Source organism: Pleurodeles waltl, chromosome 6, assembly GCF_031143425.1.
Source record: "Pleurodeles waltl isolate 20211129_DDA chromosome 6, aPleWal1.hap1.20221129, whole genome shotgun sequence".
NCBI lineage: Eukaryota > Metazoa > Chordata > Amphibia > Caudata > Salamandridae > Pleurodeles > Pleurodeles waltl.
Genome location: NC_090445.1, coordinates 977,093,962 through 977,116,002, shown reverse-complemented (window position 1 = coordinate 977,116,002; position 22,041 = coordinate 977,093,962). Strand labels below are relative to the sequence as shown.

Below are 22,041 nucleotides of genomic sequence, written 5' to 3'. Positions count from 1 at the left end.
CATAAAGAGTATAAGTTACTTACCTTTGGTAACAATGTTTCTGATGGATTCATAATCTTCCTGCAGATTACTGTCCCTCCTCTTGGATGTGTTGGTGCCATATATAATAAAATCCCACAGTATGCACACTGTTATTTGCAGTCGTTTTTACTGTTGTATATGCTCTTTCTGATCCTCTCTGTACACCTCGCGGGGGAGCTGCTGTCAGCACTCACGTTGGTGCTTATTGTAACATAGGTGAAGTCACATCATTATGCTACCTTGTGGCTCTGAAGATCTACTGTTGGGGGGGAAATCTTTTCTGGAACATTCTGGCTCCTGAGGATACAATTGTTCTGCAGAGTCTTCAATTTAAGAATAAGGATTAACTAGAAATTGTGTTCCCAGATGTAAGTAGCTTTTACATCGTTTGTCATTAACCATCATTTTATCTTTTTTTATCTGTGTACAAAAGCACAAGAGTCTGCATACCAATAAAAATGTATGGGGACTTCGCTGGGTCTCAGTAAACATATAATAGCTTTGTTTTTGATATTTTGCCCAGAGGACAAATGATTAACTCATTTTTTTGTGTACAACAGTATTCTGAGATGGGTTGGGTATTGGGGTCAAAAGGTACAAGAGCAAGTTCCCTATGACTGGTGTCAGGGAGGGTTGGGTATGTAGTGAAGCCTTTGTGATGGACCAAGTAAGCTGGGGTCTCTAAAGTTACCCTGGTTGTGGGAGAGAGACACTAGTTCTGGCACCATTGCCTCATCTGGACCCAGTGTACCTCCCCTAATGAACATGCCATTAAGGTTTTGTCTATGAAACACCATATCTTATCTGATTCGCCCAAAAGCCAATCAATCACATAGTGTACCTGTTCGGCTTCAGAAACATGGCGTTAATCTGGCAGACCCAGGCCTCCATATTTAGGAAATGTTGTGCATGCTTGTTTATGAATCTGTACCTTTCCCCAGCCTGTTCAAAGATATTGTAAATGTCCTAGAGCTGTGATGTTTCTCCATTAAAGAAGAGGAGAGGCCTTGAAGGTACATAATATCTTTGGGAGGGTAGATATTTGGAATGAGGCAGTCTTCTCCAGCCATGGCAGAGCATGATTATGCAGTGAGTTTAGGAGAGCTTTAGTTGTCCTCAGTAAGTTTTTAGAATTTCTACCGGCACGTTTATATAGACCAGGTGTCGTAGTTTGACTCTCGCTCTAGGCAAGACTGCTGGTTTAAGGAGGACAGTACTTATGTTTGTACTTATGTTTGTAGGTGAGTATGCCAGTCCTACAACAAGTCGCAACTGTCATCCCAACCTTTCCGGCTCACAAGCAGTACCTCACCAAAAACCCAAATAATAAAAGGTGATTTGTTGCAGCCTTTACGATTGGAGTCAAGAGTGCGTCATCTCAGGGAGTGTTGTGGTTAAATGGAGATTACCCCTTTCTCACCATGTCTCAGTCAGGCAATGAAGAAGATGCAGTAAAAGTATTAATAGAGTGTTTTTTGTTTTTGTTTTTAACAATATTGCAATCTACCATAAATTGCATGGGCTGCAATGATTAGGATAATGAACAGCGCAAGAAACAGAATTGTGAAAACAAATCATTAGTACAAAGACCCCCACCATCTTGCAATAACATAAAATTACATTAGATATAATGTATGTGCTAATACCTTAACATAGTGAACCTAACCCCTAACCTAAAGAGAGCTAGGTGTGTTAAACCTAATCTGCCAATGCGGTGTCCATGAGAAGAGTCCCCAACCCTTGTTACCTTGGAATGAGGTCTCTAAATCAGACTCAATGGGGACACGAAGACTGGGTCAGCGTCAAGGCTACGTGCAGCAATGGCATCTGGTCGGAATCCCTCTGACTATCTGTGTGAGATGTATTTATTCAGATCTGATCAGACCCCTGACGAAGGTCTGTTCCCAAACAATAAATAACAAGACATGCTTGGGGCTACAATTTATATAAACAATTCCCTCGAAAGCACAAAGCGGGAAAGTACCTAATGTGAATACCTAGAGTTACTTGATAGTGACGCCTAAGCGCGGTGGCACTGATAACATAAAACTAAAACATTGGCCCAACTAGAAACATTGCAGCCATCTTGAAAGATATAATTAAATAAATGTGCTAAAACAGAGCAAACTAAGTAGGGTGTAAAAGTCACTGGGTGACGGGGGCACGAGTCTACAAGCCAGAGGGCTAAGCTAACTCCTGCTTCCCATTAAAATAAGATAGGATTCACTACACGCTCCCCATTGCCGCAACAAGTATGACACCATAGGATGATACCACCCAATGCGAATGAATCCAAGCTAAAAAAAAAATGCTCTGGACTAAAATAAGCTAAAAACTAGCTAAACAACATATTTAAAAACATTTTAAAAAGTAATGGCTAAAAACATACTAAGAAATATGTCCACCATGACAAGCACAGCAGGGCAAAGTTAAAAGGCAGTCTTTGAATTTAGGATCATAAGCCAATCATCAAATCTATTTACCAGTAGTCACGATCTTGAAGAGTGTCTTCGAAGTCATTAAATGGAAAAGCCCTCAGAAAAGCGGCCCCATCGCCAGATGTTAGATTGTCGACAGGATAGGCAGGTGGATCCACAGAGCAGTAGTGTCTGTCAGCCGCTTGTGCAGGACCTCCCGCACGGGCGGTACTCTCCACAGCGCCAAAAGAGCCAGGTCATTCATCAAGGGCGGCTCATAAGTGGCCTTGCGAATCAGCCTTCGTCTCAAGGGGCACAACCATGACTGAACCCTCATCGGGGACATCAGCAGTACTTGGTCCACAGGAGGCACTGACGTAACAGCAAGGCATACTGTAGGCAAATGTTTCAAAGAGCCACCACACACAGTGGAAAAGTGACTGCACGCACCATAGGACTGGTCTGAATGACAAAGACCAGACATGCTCCAGCTCTTCCAGCAAGGGAGCATTAAAGAACTGAGCCATGCATTCATGGCATAGCTGGGCTGGTGGTAGTGGCTCCATTACTCCGCATAGCTAGAAAGGCACAACCACTGCGAATCAGAACCAACAGCAGTAGTATTCGGCCTATTAACATCAAAATTGTAGGAAAGCGGCCAAACACACTTGAAAAGAGTGAATGGATGGCTGAAGGAATGACTTCGAAGACAGTCTGGAAGATTGACACGAATCCAGACCCAACAGCCTTAAAGAAACGGACAATCGCCGTCGTGCTTGAAGCGTTGAAAATTCTAGATACCAGCTCTCCAAATTGCTTGGGGAAGTTGGTATTTAATAGGGATTGTATCTCAGATGATGATGTTGCTATCTGGAGAGCATACGTCTCTCTTGCTGATGTCAACACAACTTGCATTTTAATCAATAGCGCCTTTAGTCTGCTCAGCTTGTCATAATTTACATTAGTAGTATCAATGTGAGGCCATATTTCTGCTACTCTTATCTCTCGTGTGGGGGGGAATAAAACATGTCGGTAACACGTAACGACCATCAAGACTGAAATTGCGTAGGCAATTCCTGGTCGCATACCGCAACACCTTTAGTCGCTCAGCACCACATAACTTCCATTTGAAAGTACATGAAATGCTGGTGGTATCAAGGGCTCGGGAGTACCCTTCAGAAAACAGGCCAAGTTCATGACCCCTGCATTTCAAAGGCATGAAGGGACACCTGTTTTCAGATCATTGAATGACTAACAGTAGTCTCACATTTGCTTCCGGTGAGAAAGACCTCTGTTTTGCCATTTAAACATTTATATTCAATGGTCAACTCCCGTTCTTTTTTAATAAAGCTATCGCCTAGCCGCTCATATCTGCCCATGGCAAGATGTTTCAGGCATTTCGAAAAACGAAAAGTGGAAATTGGCAGATTAATAATGCCATGTAGGAGCCATAACGTTGATGGACTTTCTGAAACAATAAAAGGAAACTTCTCTAACTTTTCTATGTGAAGCATGGAGAAACTCGCTTTCCTTTTAGCAATTGTGTGTTGTTCCTTGGATAAATTAAAAACGGGCAAACAAGTCACTACCATTAATATACTTCCATGGAACGCAGCCGTTTTTCAGTGTTTGTAATGTCCAACCTAACTGCATGATGGAACCCAGCTGACTTTGTCTACGGTATAAAAGGAACATGTCTGTCTGAATAATGTCAATTGCAGACAACACTATATTCGTTAGGGAATAAATCCTGTTGGACAGATGGTCATGCTGTTGTCGACAACAGCCAAAGCTTTTCTAAATTGTCTTTGTCTATCTGCCTTAAGAGTGCAGTAGCTTCTATCTGGGAGAGCTTCCAGATCTCATTATATATTGCATGGATTCATCGTAGCTTTCTTGAACCTAACAAGAAGTCCTGTAAGTCTATATCTTCAGAAAGAATGTTAAGATGTTCCTTAACTACGGCTAACGTGTTAGTTTGTCCCCCTCTGTTGGCACAGTTTACCCACACTGTATGTTGTAACTATACCAGTGTGTTGACCCGAGACATAGCGGGGGTCTGGCTGGCTAATTTTGAAACCCCCCTGAAGAATTCACAAAACGTGCCTGATACCCATTTGTGTCTTTGTGCTAAATTAACCACCCACCAGGACTGGAAAGTGGAGGTATGGGTACTGACCTGAACCTTTGCATCTAGTTCTTCCTCCGGGATATTCAGGAAGGATTGCCAGTAAATAAAATTGGCTGGTGTGGGGATATTGGGCGCATTCATTTCCTTTATTTTTGCTAACCCCAGACAGGATGTTTTTTTGAATGGCGTCATTCAAAAAAATAATTTGCACAAGAATAAGGCACGCTCTTAATAAGGTTTCCCTACCCTGTATTTGCCAAACTTGTGTACCCCACACACTCTTTACATCAATAGTGTTCTTCCAGTATTTGTAACCTTAAACTGCAAGATGGGAAACAAAGGAATCTGAGTAAATTAACTTTGTATTAGTTAGCAAAATGTTCCTAATTTTTTAAGGTGTTAATTCAAAGTAATATGTCTCTGATTTTTTTGTGTCATGCCCAGAAAAATCAGTGAATTTATCTGCATAATGTTTCGGGCTCCCCACAGGTGGTGTTGAACATTGTTCCCACTGTGTGTAATTAAGTACTGGTCTATGTCTAATAGCACGGTGCAGGTAGTAATGTCCCCAATTGTTATAGCAGAACATTTCCCCATAATTCTTTGTGTTGGGGTACACATCATCACTTTCAAATACTGAGTAGTCCTTCATTTTCAGTTAACACAGACACAACACCCGGTGTAATTACAAGTTATAGAAATCTTGAAGAAGTAAGGAATCTAAATGACCTCAGTAGGCCCGTATATATCAAATAGACCTTTGTCCCACACAATCCCATCAGGAATTGGTACAGCTGAAATGTTCACAAGGGGCAAGTCTCTTCGGACCTTATGTGAGGAATGATATGGAGTTAAGACTTCATCCACAGGCTCAACAGAGGAGCGTTCAGGAAGGTAATGACAATTTATAAGCAGAAAGAAAACAGTCACAAAACCAATCCATAGAAAAAATGCAAATAATGCCAAAAATAACCATAGATAGTTCCATAGGTGAAACTAAAAAGTTATTTTTAATGTGTCTTTGAAACAGTTTCAATCGCAGAAGTGGATGAAGTTGAAGAAAAATCATCAATATCTATGAAGTAACCAGAGGCAGTCTCTGCAAACTCAGGAGCAGGTTCAGGTTCAGTACTGATAGATTGATCCACTTTATGTGGAGGCTCATAGTAGACGATGTTGTCTGTTTGTGTTGGAATAGACAGCCACATCTTGGACAGGTGATGTTATTGAAGTGGTACCAGGAATCAGCAAGAGCTAATTTTCCACCCTCCCCATGCTCGAGGAGGTGTTTGAAGTATTAATGGACATGCTTGTGTAGTCAGAAGTATTGATGTTTCTTCTTTGAAGAGGCATGTCCTGTTGGGTAGTAAGAGGGGACCAGGAACTACCCAAGGGACCTCTGGGTCTACTGTGCAGGATTGGCCACATGGTGAAGTTTGATGTCGCCAATGGAAATGAATCTAAGAGAACCTCATAGGGAGTGCGTCTCCCCCAAGTACCTTCTTGGCAGATTGTTCAATGCTCTCTGGACCCCATATAGGTGATGAAGCCAACTGTGGCCTGAACCTAAAACTCTGGCTGTTACATGCTGCTTTAGACCTTGATTCCTCCTCTCCACGACCGAATTTCCCTGGGATGATATGTTGAGGAGTAATGGAGTTCAACACCCATCGTCCAATACGTACCAATAAAGAACTGCAAATCATTTAGAACAGTTCGTGCGTCAGCTGACTGCTGAGGCCATACCCACAGGAATCTAGAACAAGAATCTACAGCGACTAAGATGTATCTGTGTATGCACCATCTGGTTGAAGCGGACCACAATGGTCCAGGTACACACATTGTAGTGGCCTCTTGGACACAAAGAGGGATGTCTGTGGTAGGCGTTTGATGTTAGAACAATTAATTTGCTGGCAAATGTCTTAACAAAGGACGTTATTGCTTTGTCTGTTTTTATAGACCTGGTCACCAGAATGGTTTCCGTAAGAGTGTTATTTTGGCCGAGATACCAGCATGAGCAGATGCAACACCCGCATGCGCTGCTTTGATGAGATCTAATCTCTGGTTTTGGTTGGGGATTGCTTGGTTTCCAACCCCAAGAACTGTTGGCTAAGCAACATTCTGTGCACTGATGTGATATGAGTATTTTGTAGGGTATGCTTTTGAAAGAGGTTTGCCTTCAGCCGAAGCTTTCACGTCAGTCAGAATTTCATTATTCAATCTCATCTGAGAACAGGTCACTGCAGCCACAGAAGCCGTAGCTACTGCCGATTTGGCTGCTTCATCAGCCAAGGTGTTGAAAATGACATGTACTCCTACACGTTGGTGGCCCAATGCATGCACTACATGGACACACTGTAGCTTATCCTTAAAATCTGCCACCTTCCCCCACAGAGTTCTGTGTTTTGTGGTGTTCCCTTTGGAATCTCTGAACCCATTCAACTTCCAGTGATTAAGATAATCATTGTATGATTGCACCCAGTAGTATGAATCACAGACAATTAAAGTTAGTAGTCCTGGCTCTGTGTTCTAGTAGAAGAATAAGGGCTTTGAGTTCAGCCATCTGAGCTGTGTAGTCCCCCTAGGGTCTGCGTGTAGGTATTGTGAGGGTGGAATACATCATCCTTCATCACTCTGCTCACAGCTGTGCAAGCAGCTGAGTATTGATGTTTGGTACCTACAGCTGGTTGTTCTAAACCATCAGTGTAAATGACAGCATGGTATCTGTCAAGTGTCAAAATAGCTAGAGATGCGGAGTACTCCTGCTCATATTGGAGGAATTCTTATGTCTGAAGTTTAGGATCAAAGATGTAATCTACACCGATGGCAGTCGGGGAGATTGCCCACTGAATCCAGCATGGATGTAATGCTTTAGCGTTAGGAACACTTGCTTTGGTGACGGACTGAAAGGCTGGCACCGGGGTAAAGACAGTAATGCGTATCCCTTGGGCAAGTGTCTTCTCCTTAATGACAACCATCTGTACAGCAGTTAGAATTTTTTCTGTGGGTGCGAATCACTGTTCTGCATTAGAGTATGTAGGAAGGTGGCTCTGTATATACTATCTCAAAGTAAGAGACCGTGTGCACGGAGTCCAAGGGTTCCCCTTCGAGGTAAGATAGTGGCAAAATTAGATAATTGTAATGCTCTATTTTGTGGTAGTGTGGTCGAGCAGTAGGCTTATCAGAGGGTAGTGTTGAGTATTTGTTGTACACACACAGGCAATAAATGAGGAACACACACTCAAAGACTTACCCCAGGCCAGTAGTTTTTATATAGAAAAATATATTTTCTTAGTTTATTTTTAGAACCACAAGTTCAAGATTTGAAGTAAATACATAAAATGCAAGGTACTCCACACCGGTAAGTTAGGAACTTTGAATTAGAGCAATAGCATTCACAGTTTTAGTAAAAATGGCAATAAGCTATTTTAAAAGTGGAGATAGTGCAAAAATCGACAGTTCCTGGGGGACGTAAGTATTGGTTAGATTGTGAGGTAAGCAAGACACTTACAAGTCTCAGTTCCTGGGCATAGGCAGCCCACCTATGGGGGTTCAAGGCAACCCCAAAGTTACCACACCAGCAGCTCAGGGCCGGTCAGGTGCAGAGGTCAAAGAGGTGCCCAAAACACACAGGCTCCTATGGAGAACAGGGGTGCTTCGGTTCCAGTCTGCCAGCCGGTAAGTACCTGCGTCCTCGGGGGGCAGACCAGGGGTTTTTGTAGAGCACTGGGGGGGGGGGAGACACAAGTAGGCACACAAAACACACCCTCGGTGGCACAGGGGGCAGCCGGGTGCAGTGTGCAAAGCAGGCGTCTGGTTTTGTTTTGGATTCAATGGAGCGACCCGGAGGCCACTCTAGCGGTCCAGGCAGGGCACGGGGGCTTCTTGGGCCAGCCACCGACTGGGCTAGGCAGAGGGTCGCCTGGGGGTCACTACTGCACTGAGGTCCGGTTTCTTCTGGTCCTGGGGGCTGCGGGTTCAGTGCTTGGTCCAGGCGTCGGGTCCCTTGTTACAGGTAGTCGCCGTGAGGGGGAGCCTCTGGATTATCTCTGCATGCATCGCTGGGAGGTCCAGGGGGGTCGCTTCGGGCTACTCACAGGTTTGCAGTCGTCTGGGCTTCCTCCGTGTGGTGTTGGTTCTCTGGATCTCGAGCCAGGGGCGTCAGGAGCAGAGGGTGAAGTCTCACGCTTCCGGCAGGAAGAGTGAGGTCTTTGAAAGTTGCAATGTTATTGCTGTTTGTTGAGCAGAGCCGCTGCTCATGGGAGTTTCTTGGTCCTTAGGTTCAGGGCAGTCCTCTGAGGCTTCAGAGGTCACTGGTCCCTGTTGGATGCGTCGCTGTTGCAGGTTTTCGAGTCAGGAGACAGGCCAGTAGAGCTAGGGCCAAAGTCGTCTCCATCGTCTCTACTGGGCTTTCAGGTCAGCAGTCCTCCTTCTTAGTTCAGGTTGCAGGAATCTGATTTCCTGGGGTGCCCCTAAATACTAAATTTAGGGGGGTGTTTAGGTCTGGGGGGCAGTAGCCAATGGCTACTGTCCTGTAGGGTGGCTACACCCTCTTTGTGCCTCCTCCCCGACCGGGGGGGGGGGGGGCGACATCCCTAATCCTATTGGGGGAATCCTCCAAAACTAAGATGGAGGATTTCTGAAGGCAGGGGTCACCTCAGCTCAGGGCTCCTTAGGGGCTGTCCTGACTTGTGGGTGACTCCTTGTTTTTCTAATTATCTCCTCCAGCCTTGCCACCAAAAGTGGGGGCAGTGGCCGGAGGGGCGAGCATCTCCACTAGCTGTGGCGCTGTAACAAAAGGGCCTTTGAGGCTCACCACCAGGTGTTACAGTTCCTGCAGGGGGAGGTGAGAAGCACCTCCACCCAGTATAGGCTTTGTTCCTGGCCACAGAGTGACAAAGGCACTCCCCATGTGGCCAGAAACTCGTCTGGCTGTGGCAGGCTGGCAGAAACTGGTCAGCCCCACACTAGAAGTCAGATTGGTATTCAGGGGGCATCTCTAAGATGCCCTCTGGGTGCATTTTACAATACATTCCACACTGGCATCAGTGTGCATTTATTGTGCTGAGAAGTTTGATACCAAACTTCCCAGGTTTCAGTGTAGCCATTATGGAACTGTGGAGTTAGTGTTTGACAAACTCCCAGACCATATACTCTTTATGGCTATCCTGCACTTACAATGTCTAAGGTTTTGCTTAGACACTGTAGGGGCATAGTGCTCATGCACATATGCCCTCACTTGTGGTATAGTGCACCCTGCCTTAGGGCTGTGAGGCCTGCTAGAGGAGTGACTTACCTATGCCACAGGCAGTGTAAGGTGGGCATGGCTTTCTGAGGGGAGTGCCATGTCGACTTAGTCATTTTCTCCCCACCAGCACACACAAGCTGTGAGGCAGTGTGCATGTGCTGAGTGAGGGGTCCTCAGGGTGGCATAAAGCTTACTGCAGCCCTTAGAGACCTTCTCTGGCATCAGGGCCCTTGGTACCAGGGGTACAATTTACAAGGGAGTGCCGGGGGCTGTGCCAAATGTGGAAGCAAAAGTACAGTTTAGGGAAAGAACACTGGTGCTGGGGCCTGGTTAGCAGGGTCCCAGCACACTTTCAATCATAACTTGGCATCAGCAAAAGGCAAAAAGTCAGGGGTAACCATGCCAAGTAAGCATTTCCTTACAGAGTATAAATGTGATTTATATGCTATGGGCATTGTGTCGCCTTCGTTAAAGGTGACATAAGTGAACCCAATGGCACCAGCAATTATGCGAGTGGGAGTTGATAACAACAGACTCATGGGCGTTGAATATTGTCGAAAAAGGATATGCTCTCGCCATTCTCACTACCACCTCCAGTGGCCACAGTTGCTACGGATGCCTCCACTCTTGGGTGGGGTGCTCATTTGGGGGTCTGGAGATCAAGGGTTATTGGTCTCCGGTGGAACAGATGTTTCATATCAATCTGTTGGAACTGCAGGCGATACGTCTGGCTCTCAAGGCCTTCCTTTCCTTCGCGGTCAGTCGGTTCAAGTCCTCACAGACAACAATACTGCGATGTGGTACGTAAACAAGCAGGGAGGAGTAGGGTCGTACCTTCTCTGCAGAAAAGCTTTGCGGTGGTGGTCCTGGGCTCAGGACCATCAGATTTGCTTGATAGCAAATCATTTGGCCGGGGTTCTGAACATATGTGCGGACAGTCTCAGTCGGTGCTTCTCGGCTGATCACGAGTGGCGTCTCCATCCAGACCTGGTCCGGTACATCTTCGGTATGTGGGGATCTCCGCAGGTAAATCTGTTCGCCACTTGGGAGAACGTACACTGCCAGTCGTTCTGCAGTCTCCAGTATCCGATGCAAGGAGCGTTGGGGGACGCGTTTCAAATACCCTGGGATGGCCAGTTGCTTTACGCGTTTCCTGCCATACCCTTGATTCCTTGGGTCCTAAGGAAGATTTACCAAGACGGGGCCCAAGTCATCTTAGTGGCACCGGATTGGCTGAGAAGGATGTGGTACACACACCTTCTGCAACTCTCAAAGTGCCCTCCGCTCCATCTCCCGCTCAGGGCAGACCTCCTCTCGCAGTCGCAGGGGCAGGTTCTACACCCCCACCTACAGAGCCTGTACCTTCATGCCTGGAGATTGAACGGGGCAACCTGAGTTCCTTTTCTCTCCCACCGGATGCAGTGGATGTTATTCCATCGTCTAGGCGACACTCCACTAAATCCATTTATACTGGTAGGTGGGCTAAATTTGTGATTTGGTGTGGAGAGAAACAGAAAGATTCCTTGAATGCCCACCTCTCCGATGTTTTGTTATTTGCTCTTGATTTAGCAAAGAAAGGCTGTTCAGTGGCTACAGTTAAAGGCTATTTGGCTGCTCTATCGGCTTTTCTTTGCCTCCCGGACCAGCCCTCTTTATTTAAATCTCCGATTGTAAATAGATTTATTAAGGGCTTGCTTAATAAGTTTCCTCCCACACCCTTTCATATGCCTCAGTGGGATTTAAATCTTGTTTTAACATTTCTGATGGGTTCACTGTTCGAGCCCATGCATTCATGTCCTTTAAGGTATTCGGTCCTTAAGACTGTTTTCCTAATCGCTATAACCTATGCTAGGAGGGTTGGGGAGCTTCAAGCCCTTTCCGTAAAGCCCCCCTTTACCTTGGCTTTCCCTGATAAAGTGGTACTGAAAACCAGGGCGGCTTTCCTGCCAAATGTTGTCACTCCTTTTCATATGGGGCAAACTATTACCCTTCCCTCTTTCTACCCTCCTCCCCACCCCTCTAAAGAGGAAGAGAAACTCCATCGATTGGACCCTAGAAGGGCTCTTAGTTTTTAAATTGAGAGGACGAAAGACTTTCGCCTGGAGGATCAGCTGTTGTGGGGTATGTTGGTCAGCGGAAGGGCAGAGCAGTCCATAAAAGAACAATCTCCAGGTGGGTCATTCTTATGTATAAAAGTTTGCTACTCATTGGCAAAGAAAGTTCCTCCTGAGGGTATCGGGGTCCACTCCACCAGGGCTAAGTTGGCCCTGGCAAGGGGAGTCCCGGTGGTGGACATTTGCAAGGCGGCAACTTGGGCGTCCCTCCATACCTTTGCAAAGCATTACTGCTTGGATTCTGAGGTTCGGAGGGACGGCCATTTTGCACGATCTGTCTTACAGGATTTCTTGGTGTAATCAGATGGGCACCCACCTCCGAGTGCGGTACTGCTTTGGGGCTCTATTCATAAGGTGAGGAATCCACAGGTAGTTTGTATCCACCAGAAGAACAAGTTACTTACCTTCGATAACGCTTTTTCTGGTGGATACAATAGCTACCTGTGGATTCCTCACAGATCGTCGTTAAACGGAGATTACCCCTTTCTCACATTGACATGTCTCAGTCAAACACACAGGCAATGAAAAAGATGTAGTAAAAGTATTAATAGGTGTTTATTAGCAAACTTGAAATCTACGATAAATTGCATGGGCTGCAATGATTAGGATAATGAACAGTGAAAGAAACAGAATTGTGAAAATTTGTCATTAGTACAGAAACCCCCACCATCTTGCAATAACCTAAAATGACATTAGATATAATGTATATCCTAATACCCTAACATGATGAACCTAACCTAAAGAGAGCTTGGTGTGATAACCTAATCTGCCAATGCAGTGTCCATGAGAATAGCCTCCCAACCCTTGTTACCTTGGAATGAGGTCTCTAAATCATTCTTAGTGGTGACACGAAGACTGGGTCAGCTTCAAGGCGACGTGCAGCATCTGGTCAGAATCTCTCTGACTATCTGTCTGTGTGAAATTTATTTATAGAGATCTGATCAGACCCCTGATGTAAGTCTGTTCCTGAACAATAGATAACAAGACATGCTTGGGGCGGCAATTTGTGTAAACAATTACCTCGAAAGTGCAAAGAGGGAAAGTACCCAATGTGAATACCTGCAGTTTGTTTCATCATAATCATATCACTTTATTCGGTTTAAAAGTTTTCAACCATAAAAACATATAAATACCCAAAGCATCACAATCTCTTGGACCCTATGGCCCCCAATTACATTTTAAAATCAATTAAAAGAAAATTGCTTTTAAGATTACATTGTTCAAATTGATGGTTCCACAGTAAGATAAAAATGTATATAGACACTAAACCATAATTTAAAAATGTACACTGTTCTGCAAAGTTATAGCTCCCTTTAAGAAGGAGCCAATCCCTCACCACACCAACGCATCAGAAGTCATACATAACCACATAAAAGCTGGACGGTATTGCACAAAACCCCTGTCCCTCAAAAGAGGGACTAAATATTGTTTTCTAAAAGGTGCATATAGCTCACAAAACATAGTAAAATGCATTACAGTCTGCGGGGAAACACCATCACATGGACACAGTTTGATGGTGTTCTGGTCAAACTACCCTAACGGGAAACACGGATTAGTTCTAATCAACCCCAAACAAAATTGTGTAATGGGAGTCCTTTCCTATACGTTTTTAACCTCCAAGAGGTAGGTCCCTGGGCCCACCCCCATCTTTATCATAATAAAATCCCCCACTAATTTCTTCCTTAGCTCCACCTCCTCCCTCTTGGCCATTGACAGTTTTAGGAAATTCTGCTTTACCCACCTTTTGTCCGCACTGAATAGACCCTCTGCTGCATCAAAGATGTCTAAGCGTCCCAATGCATTAACTACCTTTCTTACATAAGCCAACCAGGGAATTTCCTTAGCGTGATCGCATCGCAGACAATCCTGCATGATTTCCCTGTTAAGGGACGCAAATTTATTCGACCAAATTAAAATCCACAATAAAATGGGAGCTAATTTAATGGTGTCTTCTATAAAAATCCACGCTTTTCTTACTCTTCAGCTGGAATGGAAAACGTTGTGACAAAAGGATCCTCTGGGCCAGGCCTAGATATCTACAATTTACAATCATACAGTCGCAATGGCCAACCTTTACCCGGGGCCCGACCCAGTCAGTTCTTCTGACGAACAGGATATCATCAAAGCCCTTGCAGACAAAGTCACGATTTTTACTCAACCAATGGCAGGTCTTATTCTTTAATTGGGCAGTGGATTCACTTAAACCCGGTGCTAAGGGGGGGGAACACCAGTAAGCACCACCACATAAGGTGTGCAGGCTGGAGGAAGCTCTAAACACACAAGGGGAGGACAATTTACCCCTTGAGAGTTTTGAGTCTCACTCCTATCTTGAGTCACACCTACGCTTTCCATACACCCACTACCAAATATCCTGCCACCCTCCCTCCTGCAGTTTCTCAGGGGTTACTGAGGAATTTCCCATCACAGTCTGTGCAAAGACCAGCAGCCCTTGAGATGGGATAGCTTGGAGGTTTTTGCATCTCTCCCAACAGGGGGTTAAGTTTTTCTTTTTGTGAGGTATCCTCTCGGGCAAACTACTTTGCCAACTAGGATCCAAAAGGCCCTCTTTATCAGGAACCAGCTTTGGCCTCTCTTTCCAATCATCTGAGAAACTGCAGTTTCAAGCACCTGCAGTGTCTCCATTACCGGGGCCAAGCAAGACTCGATCATTTCTTTAAATTTTGGCAATACGTTTTCAAAGCAGAAACCAGGGCACTGATCCATAGGGCCCAAAGGGGTCAAGTTAGGGTAGGCAGGCAGGGCAATTTAGTTTTCTTCCCCGGTCTGTTTGCAGTCTTACTCTTTTTCAGAGGAGGACTGCTATTGCCCGGCGGAGAGACCAACAAAAGCCTCTTGCTCTTCCTCATTCCTCTTCTCAAACCCTTTGCCCCTGACCCCTCTGGTTCAGCTTGCTCTGGGGTTTTGGGCAAATCCCCCTGGCTAACCCAGGACTGTCCATCCTCACCCTTAATGATCCCCAAGCCCCCATCCTCAGTGGAAGTTTGTTGCCAGTCACCCAACTCTAGCGAGAGTCTCCTTTCTACCAGATCAGTCTCTCTCGTGACTACCCCAACAGCACGTACTGAAAAGGAATCCAATGTTGAGTTTGAGTTCGATTTACCATTTTCCCCTCCTCCCTGATCCCCATTTGGCAATGTCTTTCTCTTGCCCATCTTCACGGATTTCCACTGAGGCCACAGGTGCCCTAGAGGCCTCTCATGTCAATCACTGGGATCAGCCACTATTTGACTTGCTGGTGAGACAAAGACTTTCTTCCACCATAAAAGTTAATTACAATAAATAAAACCATGTATACAGTCCATATAAGATCTGAGGCCCAGTCACTTACCTCCTCTGCTGGAACTAAGAGGGGTGGCCCAGCCCGGCCTCTTCTTGCCAATGACAGGCAAGGGACGGGCCCGCCCTTGGCCCAGGCTTTGCCCGGGTGTGGCTTGCGAGCGCCCCACACAGCGGCGTAGATGTAGCGCTTAAGAGCGCTTCCTTCCTCCTCTGGCTCCGCCCCCTCCTCTAGGCATTATGGGACAGAGTGTCCCGTGACAGGATCCTGGAGCACCATGTCCCCTGTGGTGAGTTTCTGCAGTTTGTTTATCTTTGTCACTGGATAGTGACGCCTAAGCGCGATGGCACTGATAACATGAAACTAAAACGTTGGCCTAACTAGAAACAATGCAGCCATCTTGAAAGATCTAATTAAATAAGCAAGCTAAAAAGTGCAGGATAAAAGTCACTGGGTGACTAGAGTATGAGTCTACAAGCAAGAGGTCTAAGCTAACTCTTGTTTCCCATTAAAGCAAGATAGGATTCTCTGCACAGGAGTTAGATAGATCTCTAGGTGATTTAACCTGTTTAGCATCTATCAAAAGTGGTCTCTACCTTTTAAGGGTGTGGCCATTTTCCCCCCTGCTGGTATCAGTCCTTCATATTTGTGAAGATGAATGTGGTGGTCTGTTAATGTGTGGTATTATTCTAACATTGGAAACAGTTCCTGTTGAGAGTGTCTTGGTGTGGTGCGCTATCACAGAATATCATCACCCAAGGGTGACACCTTAAATGTATCTCAGTGAAAGTTGAGTCCCCTGTTTGCTGCTGTTCTCTTCGCTTTTGCAAGCAGGGTTCCAGATATATTGTGAAAAACACAGGGTAGTGAGAGGGGACAGAAGTCCCTTGTGCCTTTCTGTATCTCCACATGTTCACCCGTATTTTGGGCCAGGTTGAAGAGCAGAATGTGTCAACCCAACCTCTAAATGTGACCCCAATCTCTTATCTAACAAGTGTTGACTTCATTGTGCCCCCAGTCTACCTGTTGAATGCTTTCTCTGTATCCAGAGACTGGAGAGGTGCTTATTTACAGTTCAGTTGCCAATCCTATGAGGTGAGTGCCTTTTTGCTATTGTCACAGGTTGAGCTGGCCAGAATAAATTCAGTCTGATCGGCGTGCATTAAAAGCAGCAGCTCCATCCCCAGACGGTTCGCCAGAATCTTACCAAAGATCTTTGTGTTTGGTTCAATAGGGAAATCTGAATATGATAAGCACAAGGTGTATCTTTGCCTGGCTTCATTATAGGGGTGATCTTTGCTTCGGCCATGGACTTAGTCAGCCCTTGGGACCGAGTTGGGGCAATTAAAGACTTCTGTAAGGAGTGGGCTATAAGGGGTGCAAATTGTTCATAAAGTACTGATCTAGCAACTATCTGGGACAGGTGCTATGCTCATCTTCCGATTTTTTTAAATAACTGCAAGAACTTTGGCAACCATATGGGATCATCCAATTGTTTATCCACCAATGGAGGTATGGTACATAGACAGATTACAGATAAGAGGTTATTTCTGTGGCTTCTAAAGGTGAGGCTGTATATAACGTCTCGCAATAGGCATGGAAAGTATGCAGTTCGCCTTTGTCCAAAGTAGGATTTAAATATGGTTTTGTAGGAAATACCTTTTTAGCCATTAACATACAAATGTTTTTTTTTTTTTTAAACAGTTTACTATCATGGTGATATGCTGTGTCTGTAAGTTTCCAACACTGAGCCTTAATGATTTTTTGCAAGGGTATAAATACATTCGGGAGTAAGTCAATATTTCATCCAAATGTGTTTCATGCTATTTATACATTGACCTTCAGACACCACCACCTTTGTCTCAATATGCGTAAACTTCTGGCACACATTTATATATTGTGCACTTTGACTCCTTGGCACCTGCCAGTAATGCCAACTCGTCAGCGATGGTGTCCTACCCAGACTTGGCTTGAGGCCCTTCTCATGTAGGATATCTGTCTTTTCCAAAAGAGCTGGTGGCAAAGATGTGGTTTGCGAGCTGCGTCATTGAGTCCAGCCATACAGCTTTGCTTTGTTCCAGAGTACACATTGCAGCTTAAGGCCAGGATCACCCTCACCACTCATTTGGGTTTGAGGTGGCTGAAGTGATATTGCCTGGGTTCTGTGGGATACCTAGTAAAAGTCACTGTGGGTGGTCGTCAGTTTACAGTCCCCCAGAGTTCTGTAATTGAATATGCCCCAGAAGAAATGAGGATTCTTTTGTTTGCACATGGAACACCAGCTCAACCTCCAAGTCGCTTATAAAATACTTTAGTCTCAGTAAGGCTGAACGGGATACTGGATAAAAACTTCGATCACAGAAGAAATGGGTGAAAAACGTGATGTATGCAATCACTAGCAATCAAAGAGTTCACAGTTTGAATAAGTTTATTTATGTAGATTTTATTTAGTTAGTATAAACTTTTAACCGGATTAAATTGAGTATATCTGATAGAGACTTCTAGTTGCAGATTTCTTACCTTAGAATTTTCCCCCTGGTGTCAGACTGGATCTGGAGATTTTTCTTTGAGCAATACCCTTGCGTGTCGGTAGGTGGCGTAGGTCGACTCCGTAGGCGTCGTGGTCACCGTGATGATGTCGGGAGTAGTACATAGACACCACCCTCGTGCAGTGACGTCAGTTCTTTTCTTTCTGCGCCTCGCGCTGATCCGGAGAAGAGCTACCCTTGGCTATTTTTTGGCCGAATACGACCGTTTTGTCGAGTATTTTTGTGTATGAACTTTGGTGCATCGAGGATTTCCCCAAAGACAGGGTTCAAGCCTTGTGAGGACTGCCATCTGACGACGTCGGTGACGGTCCTCATCGCGTTTGTTTTGCCTCAAGCGCGACCATGGCCCGAAGTCGTGCTCAGAATGTCAAGCCATGCACCCGAAGGCTTTGAGGGAGCGGTCCCTAAAGCTAATGGCGGCCTGGCACTCGACTCCGCGTATGTCCCGGTCTCGCTTGAGAGGAAGGTATTGAGATCGGCTGTGGAGTCATCACCACTTGTCTTCTTCTAAATCCTTGGGTCAAGGTAAGAAGAAGAAGAAGAACTCGAAAAAGTCCCATCGCTCTCCGACTTCACCCCGTCGCTCGGCTGACGCGACATGGGAAGAGCGTCCACGCACTAGGCCTCCGTCCTTGGAGCCTGCGTCTTCATCGGCTATGTGCTTCCCAGAGTTTCCTGGAGCTGGCACGACCCGCCCCCAGTTTTACGAGGCCATGCGCCTCATTTTTGGGTGGGTCGACCCCAGATACGGCGCCTTCGGGGCCCAAGGGGTTCGACTGAGGAGCCTTCGGGTTCCGTGCTGGCAGCTTCGGCCCCGGCCACCAAGGTCACCTCCAGATCAGTGGGTGAATCCGTACTGGTGCCGGTCGCACCCTTGAGACCTTCCCCGGCGCCGGGTCGATTAACAGCGCTCCTGACATCGGTGGTGCCCTCTACTGACATCGACCCGATTCTTATCCCCGACAACTGAGTCGGAGCGGCGTTGGCCGACGCTGCCTTCGGCTGTGGTGGGGCCTATTCGCCCTAAGTCGGATTTGGACCCTTTTTCCAATGGGTACGAATATGGGGAGGAATTTGAGGGGTCCCTGGACCGTTATGAATACCAGGATGACCCTGCTATGGACTGGGCACAGGAATTAGGCGAAGCCAGTGGTCTAGATACTTCTCCTGACGCTGGCATGCTGTCTCCTCCTACCGTGGCTACGGCGGAGGGAGCAACATTTGGTAAGGTTGTCAGTAGGGCAGCTGAGGTCCTCGGCCTTGAGCTTCCTACTGTAGAGGTCAGGTCTAATCTCCTGACGGAGGTGCTTCAGCCTGGAGCTTCTACTTCAGAACCCCTTTTACCATTCAATGAAGCACTCACCGATGTCCTTTTGGGTACATGGTCCAAACCCAACACAGTAGCTCCTGTGAAAAGAACTATTGCACGCCGCCATCGGCCCTCTCCGAATGACCCTATATTCCTGTCCCAACACCCCACGCCTGAGAGTCTTGTTATCCAGGCTTCCTCTTCTTCAGGTGCGTTCCCTTCCCCACCCTCGAATAGGGAATCCAAAAGGCTGGAACAGTTTGGCAAGAAGTTGTTTTCTTCCTCCAGTCTAGGCCTTGGAGTGATTCGAGGATTCCTGTGCTACGGCTCGGTCTTTCCTCTGTCTCTCGCCCACCATAGTCCGCTTTTCACACCTTTCGTGGACAGGGAAGGGGCGCCCTGTCGCGTCCTCCACACAGCCACCATGCCACGCACACTGGCCAGCCTACGCATGGCCGAGGATGCGGAATCCCCGTGGGCGTGAGACAGGGAAGCCTCCAAACCCTCCTAGTCTGTCCCCTCACTCCCGCCTAGTTGGTGGCAGGATGCGCCATCACCTGCCCCACTGGGAACATATCACCATGGACGGGTGGGTTTTGCAGATCATTCGGAAGGGCTACTCCCTCCCTTTCAAATCTGCTCCACCACACATGCCACCATCCTTCCATCACCTTCTGGAGGATCAGTTGGTGCTTCTCCGCCAGGAAGTCGCAGCTCCCTGGGCCAAGGGAGCTGTAGAAAAGGTCCCTGTGCCAGAAGTAGGTCGTGGTCGTTATTCCCGCTACTTTCTGTTACCAACGAAGTTCAAGGGCTTACATCCTATCCTAGACCTTCGGGACCTGAACTACTTCCTCAAGAAGGAGAAATTCAAAATGCTCACCCTGTCTCAGGTTCTGTCTGCCTTAGACCCAGGACCTGTTCAAATAAGTAAGTACGAGATTAAGGTACCACTGAAGCATGATAAATGGACTGGGAGGAAATAAGTGGGTGAGCCCTTTTAGGAACCTAGTCACAATAGGAGATTTGAAGAGAGAGGGCTGATCAGGTAGCAGAGGAAAGGCAGAAATGGCAGATAAATACCCTTTAAGGGTGCCCAAAGCAGAGCCCTGCTGGGCTAAAGAAAGAATGAACAGAAGAGATTGGAACTGTTGTAAATCCTTTAAAACTGAGATATTTATGAGGGTCACAGGATCTTGAGGCCAAGGGCTAACATCATATGCCAGGAAAAGATGGTGGAACAACTGTATAGTCCAATAAGGGGGTTCTGTTTCAATTGATCAATCATCTGTGAAGAAAAAGGTTTGGTGTGGTGTCTTAGATGGGTCATAATTGTAAATGGGTGTTACCTGAGTTGATGGCAAATCTCTAATGACGGCTAGCTAAGTTCTGTTTATAGTTTGGGTATACAGGCCATGAAGCAAGATAATTGTATGAAACTTGTATCACACTATAGAGCAGACCGGAACGTATGTTAGTCGTGCATTATTTTGTCATAGTTATATGTTGACAGCTGAAAAGTATCAGACTCTAGAAACATTTAAGAAAAACATGTTTTAATTGGAAGAAAACTTAATTTCATTACTTTTGATAATTTGAGAATGTAAGTATCTCTAAACAAAAGTACTATATTGCATGGGTAATACAATAACGTATGTATGTAGAATTTCTAAAACAATGTGCGTCACAGGAAAAACTGGAGACTGATCCACTTGCCAGCAGTGGCAAGCAAGTATGAAGAAACTGTCTATCATTGTTCCTGGTGCAAAATACTCAACCACAAGATTAGGAGAAAAGAATGAAGAGAAAATTAACTCCCAAGTAATACTATGCTGTATTTTTTAAAGAATGGCTTGCGCATGCATGTGGCCAAATACAGAATTTAGATTAAAGCTTCAAGGCCTAGTTACATGTGATGAAGCTAACAAAGATACAGTTCTAACTGTTTGAATGAGCACAGAATTTGTTAGCATTTTTAGTTTAGGTTTACCCTTTCTGAATATTTTTATCTGCACAGAACTTTATGAAATCTTCCTATCCAGAGCTAAGGAACGATGGAAAAACTTCAATGAAACCTGTTCGACAAATGATACAGATGGTAGGCTCCTCAATATATACTCATTATGATAGCAATATTGATTGTATTTGTGCTTCTGTTTTCATGCATAAATAATGTGCTGTGTATGATTCAAGGCTTATACTGTCTGGGGTAATTTCATAATGTATACTCCACATCAACATGTCAAAATTCTAATAATACTGTCACTTAAAGAATGCAGAATGAAGTCTAGAACCTGGTGGAAAACGAAAAATAACAAGGAGTGCTGTAAAGCCAAGAAATCAATTTTGTTAGATGAGTAAATATACTTTGGGTTTTTGCAAAAAAGATACCCGCATAAGGGGTGACATGGGTAAGAGAAGGGGAGAATACATCTGAAGTGAAAGTTTGGTTGATGAAGAATTGATCACAAGATAAATTACTCCCCTAATTTGTCTGTCTCTTTCCCATCCTTCTTGGACTTTTGGAAGCACCCGGCTGTTTAGGAGATCTGTGCAGCCTCTCCCTGACATTTAACTGGTGGCAGTGTGTTCCACAGCTTTTCAACGAGCCAGAGAGTGCTACAACAGCTAGAAATAAATGTCTTCTTCGTCATCATCAAAAGTACTTTATTCGATTGAATTTATCAATTATAAAAGTCAATATACATAAAAGCAATGTTAAAAAGGAGCAAACGCTAAAATACATATAAATATGGGTACAACCAGATAAAAAAGAAAAAAAAATAGAAGAAGTTTAAAAAGGGTTAATAAACAGTTTAGTTAAAACAGGAAGGGTACTCTTAGGTATGACGCTTAAAAAACTCACTCATTTGCCTCAAAGTATAATCTGGCCTTAATCACTGAGCACAGGAATAAAGCTAATCCATTACAAACCGTGATAGATGGGAGGGACAAAA

The 22,041-nt window shown here is 45.3% G+C and overlaps 1 protein-coding gene across 3 annotated transcripts in view; it reads left to right on the top strand.

Moving 5' to 3' along the window:
- The window catches only part of TBC1D12 (TBC1 domain family member 12), a 407,968-nt gene that overhangs the window by 247,509 nt on the left and 138,418 nt on the right, over positions 1–22,041 (top strand). For all 3 annotated transcript variants that reach the window (XM_069239854.1, XM_069239853.1, XM_069239852.1), the window contains one exon: positions 21,102–21,182. In XM_069239854.1, coding sequence (XP_069095955.1) covers positions 21,102–21,182 — 81 coding nt within the window. The remainder of the gene's footprint in view (positions 1–21,101; positions 21,183–22,041) is intronic.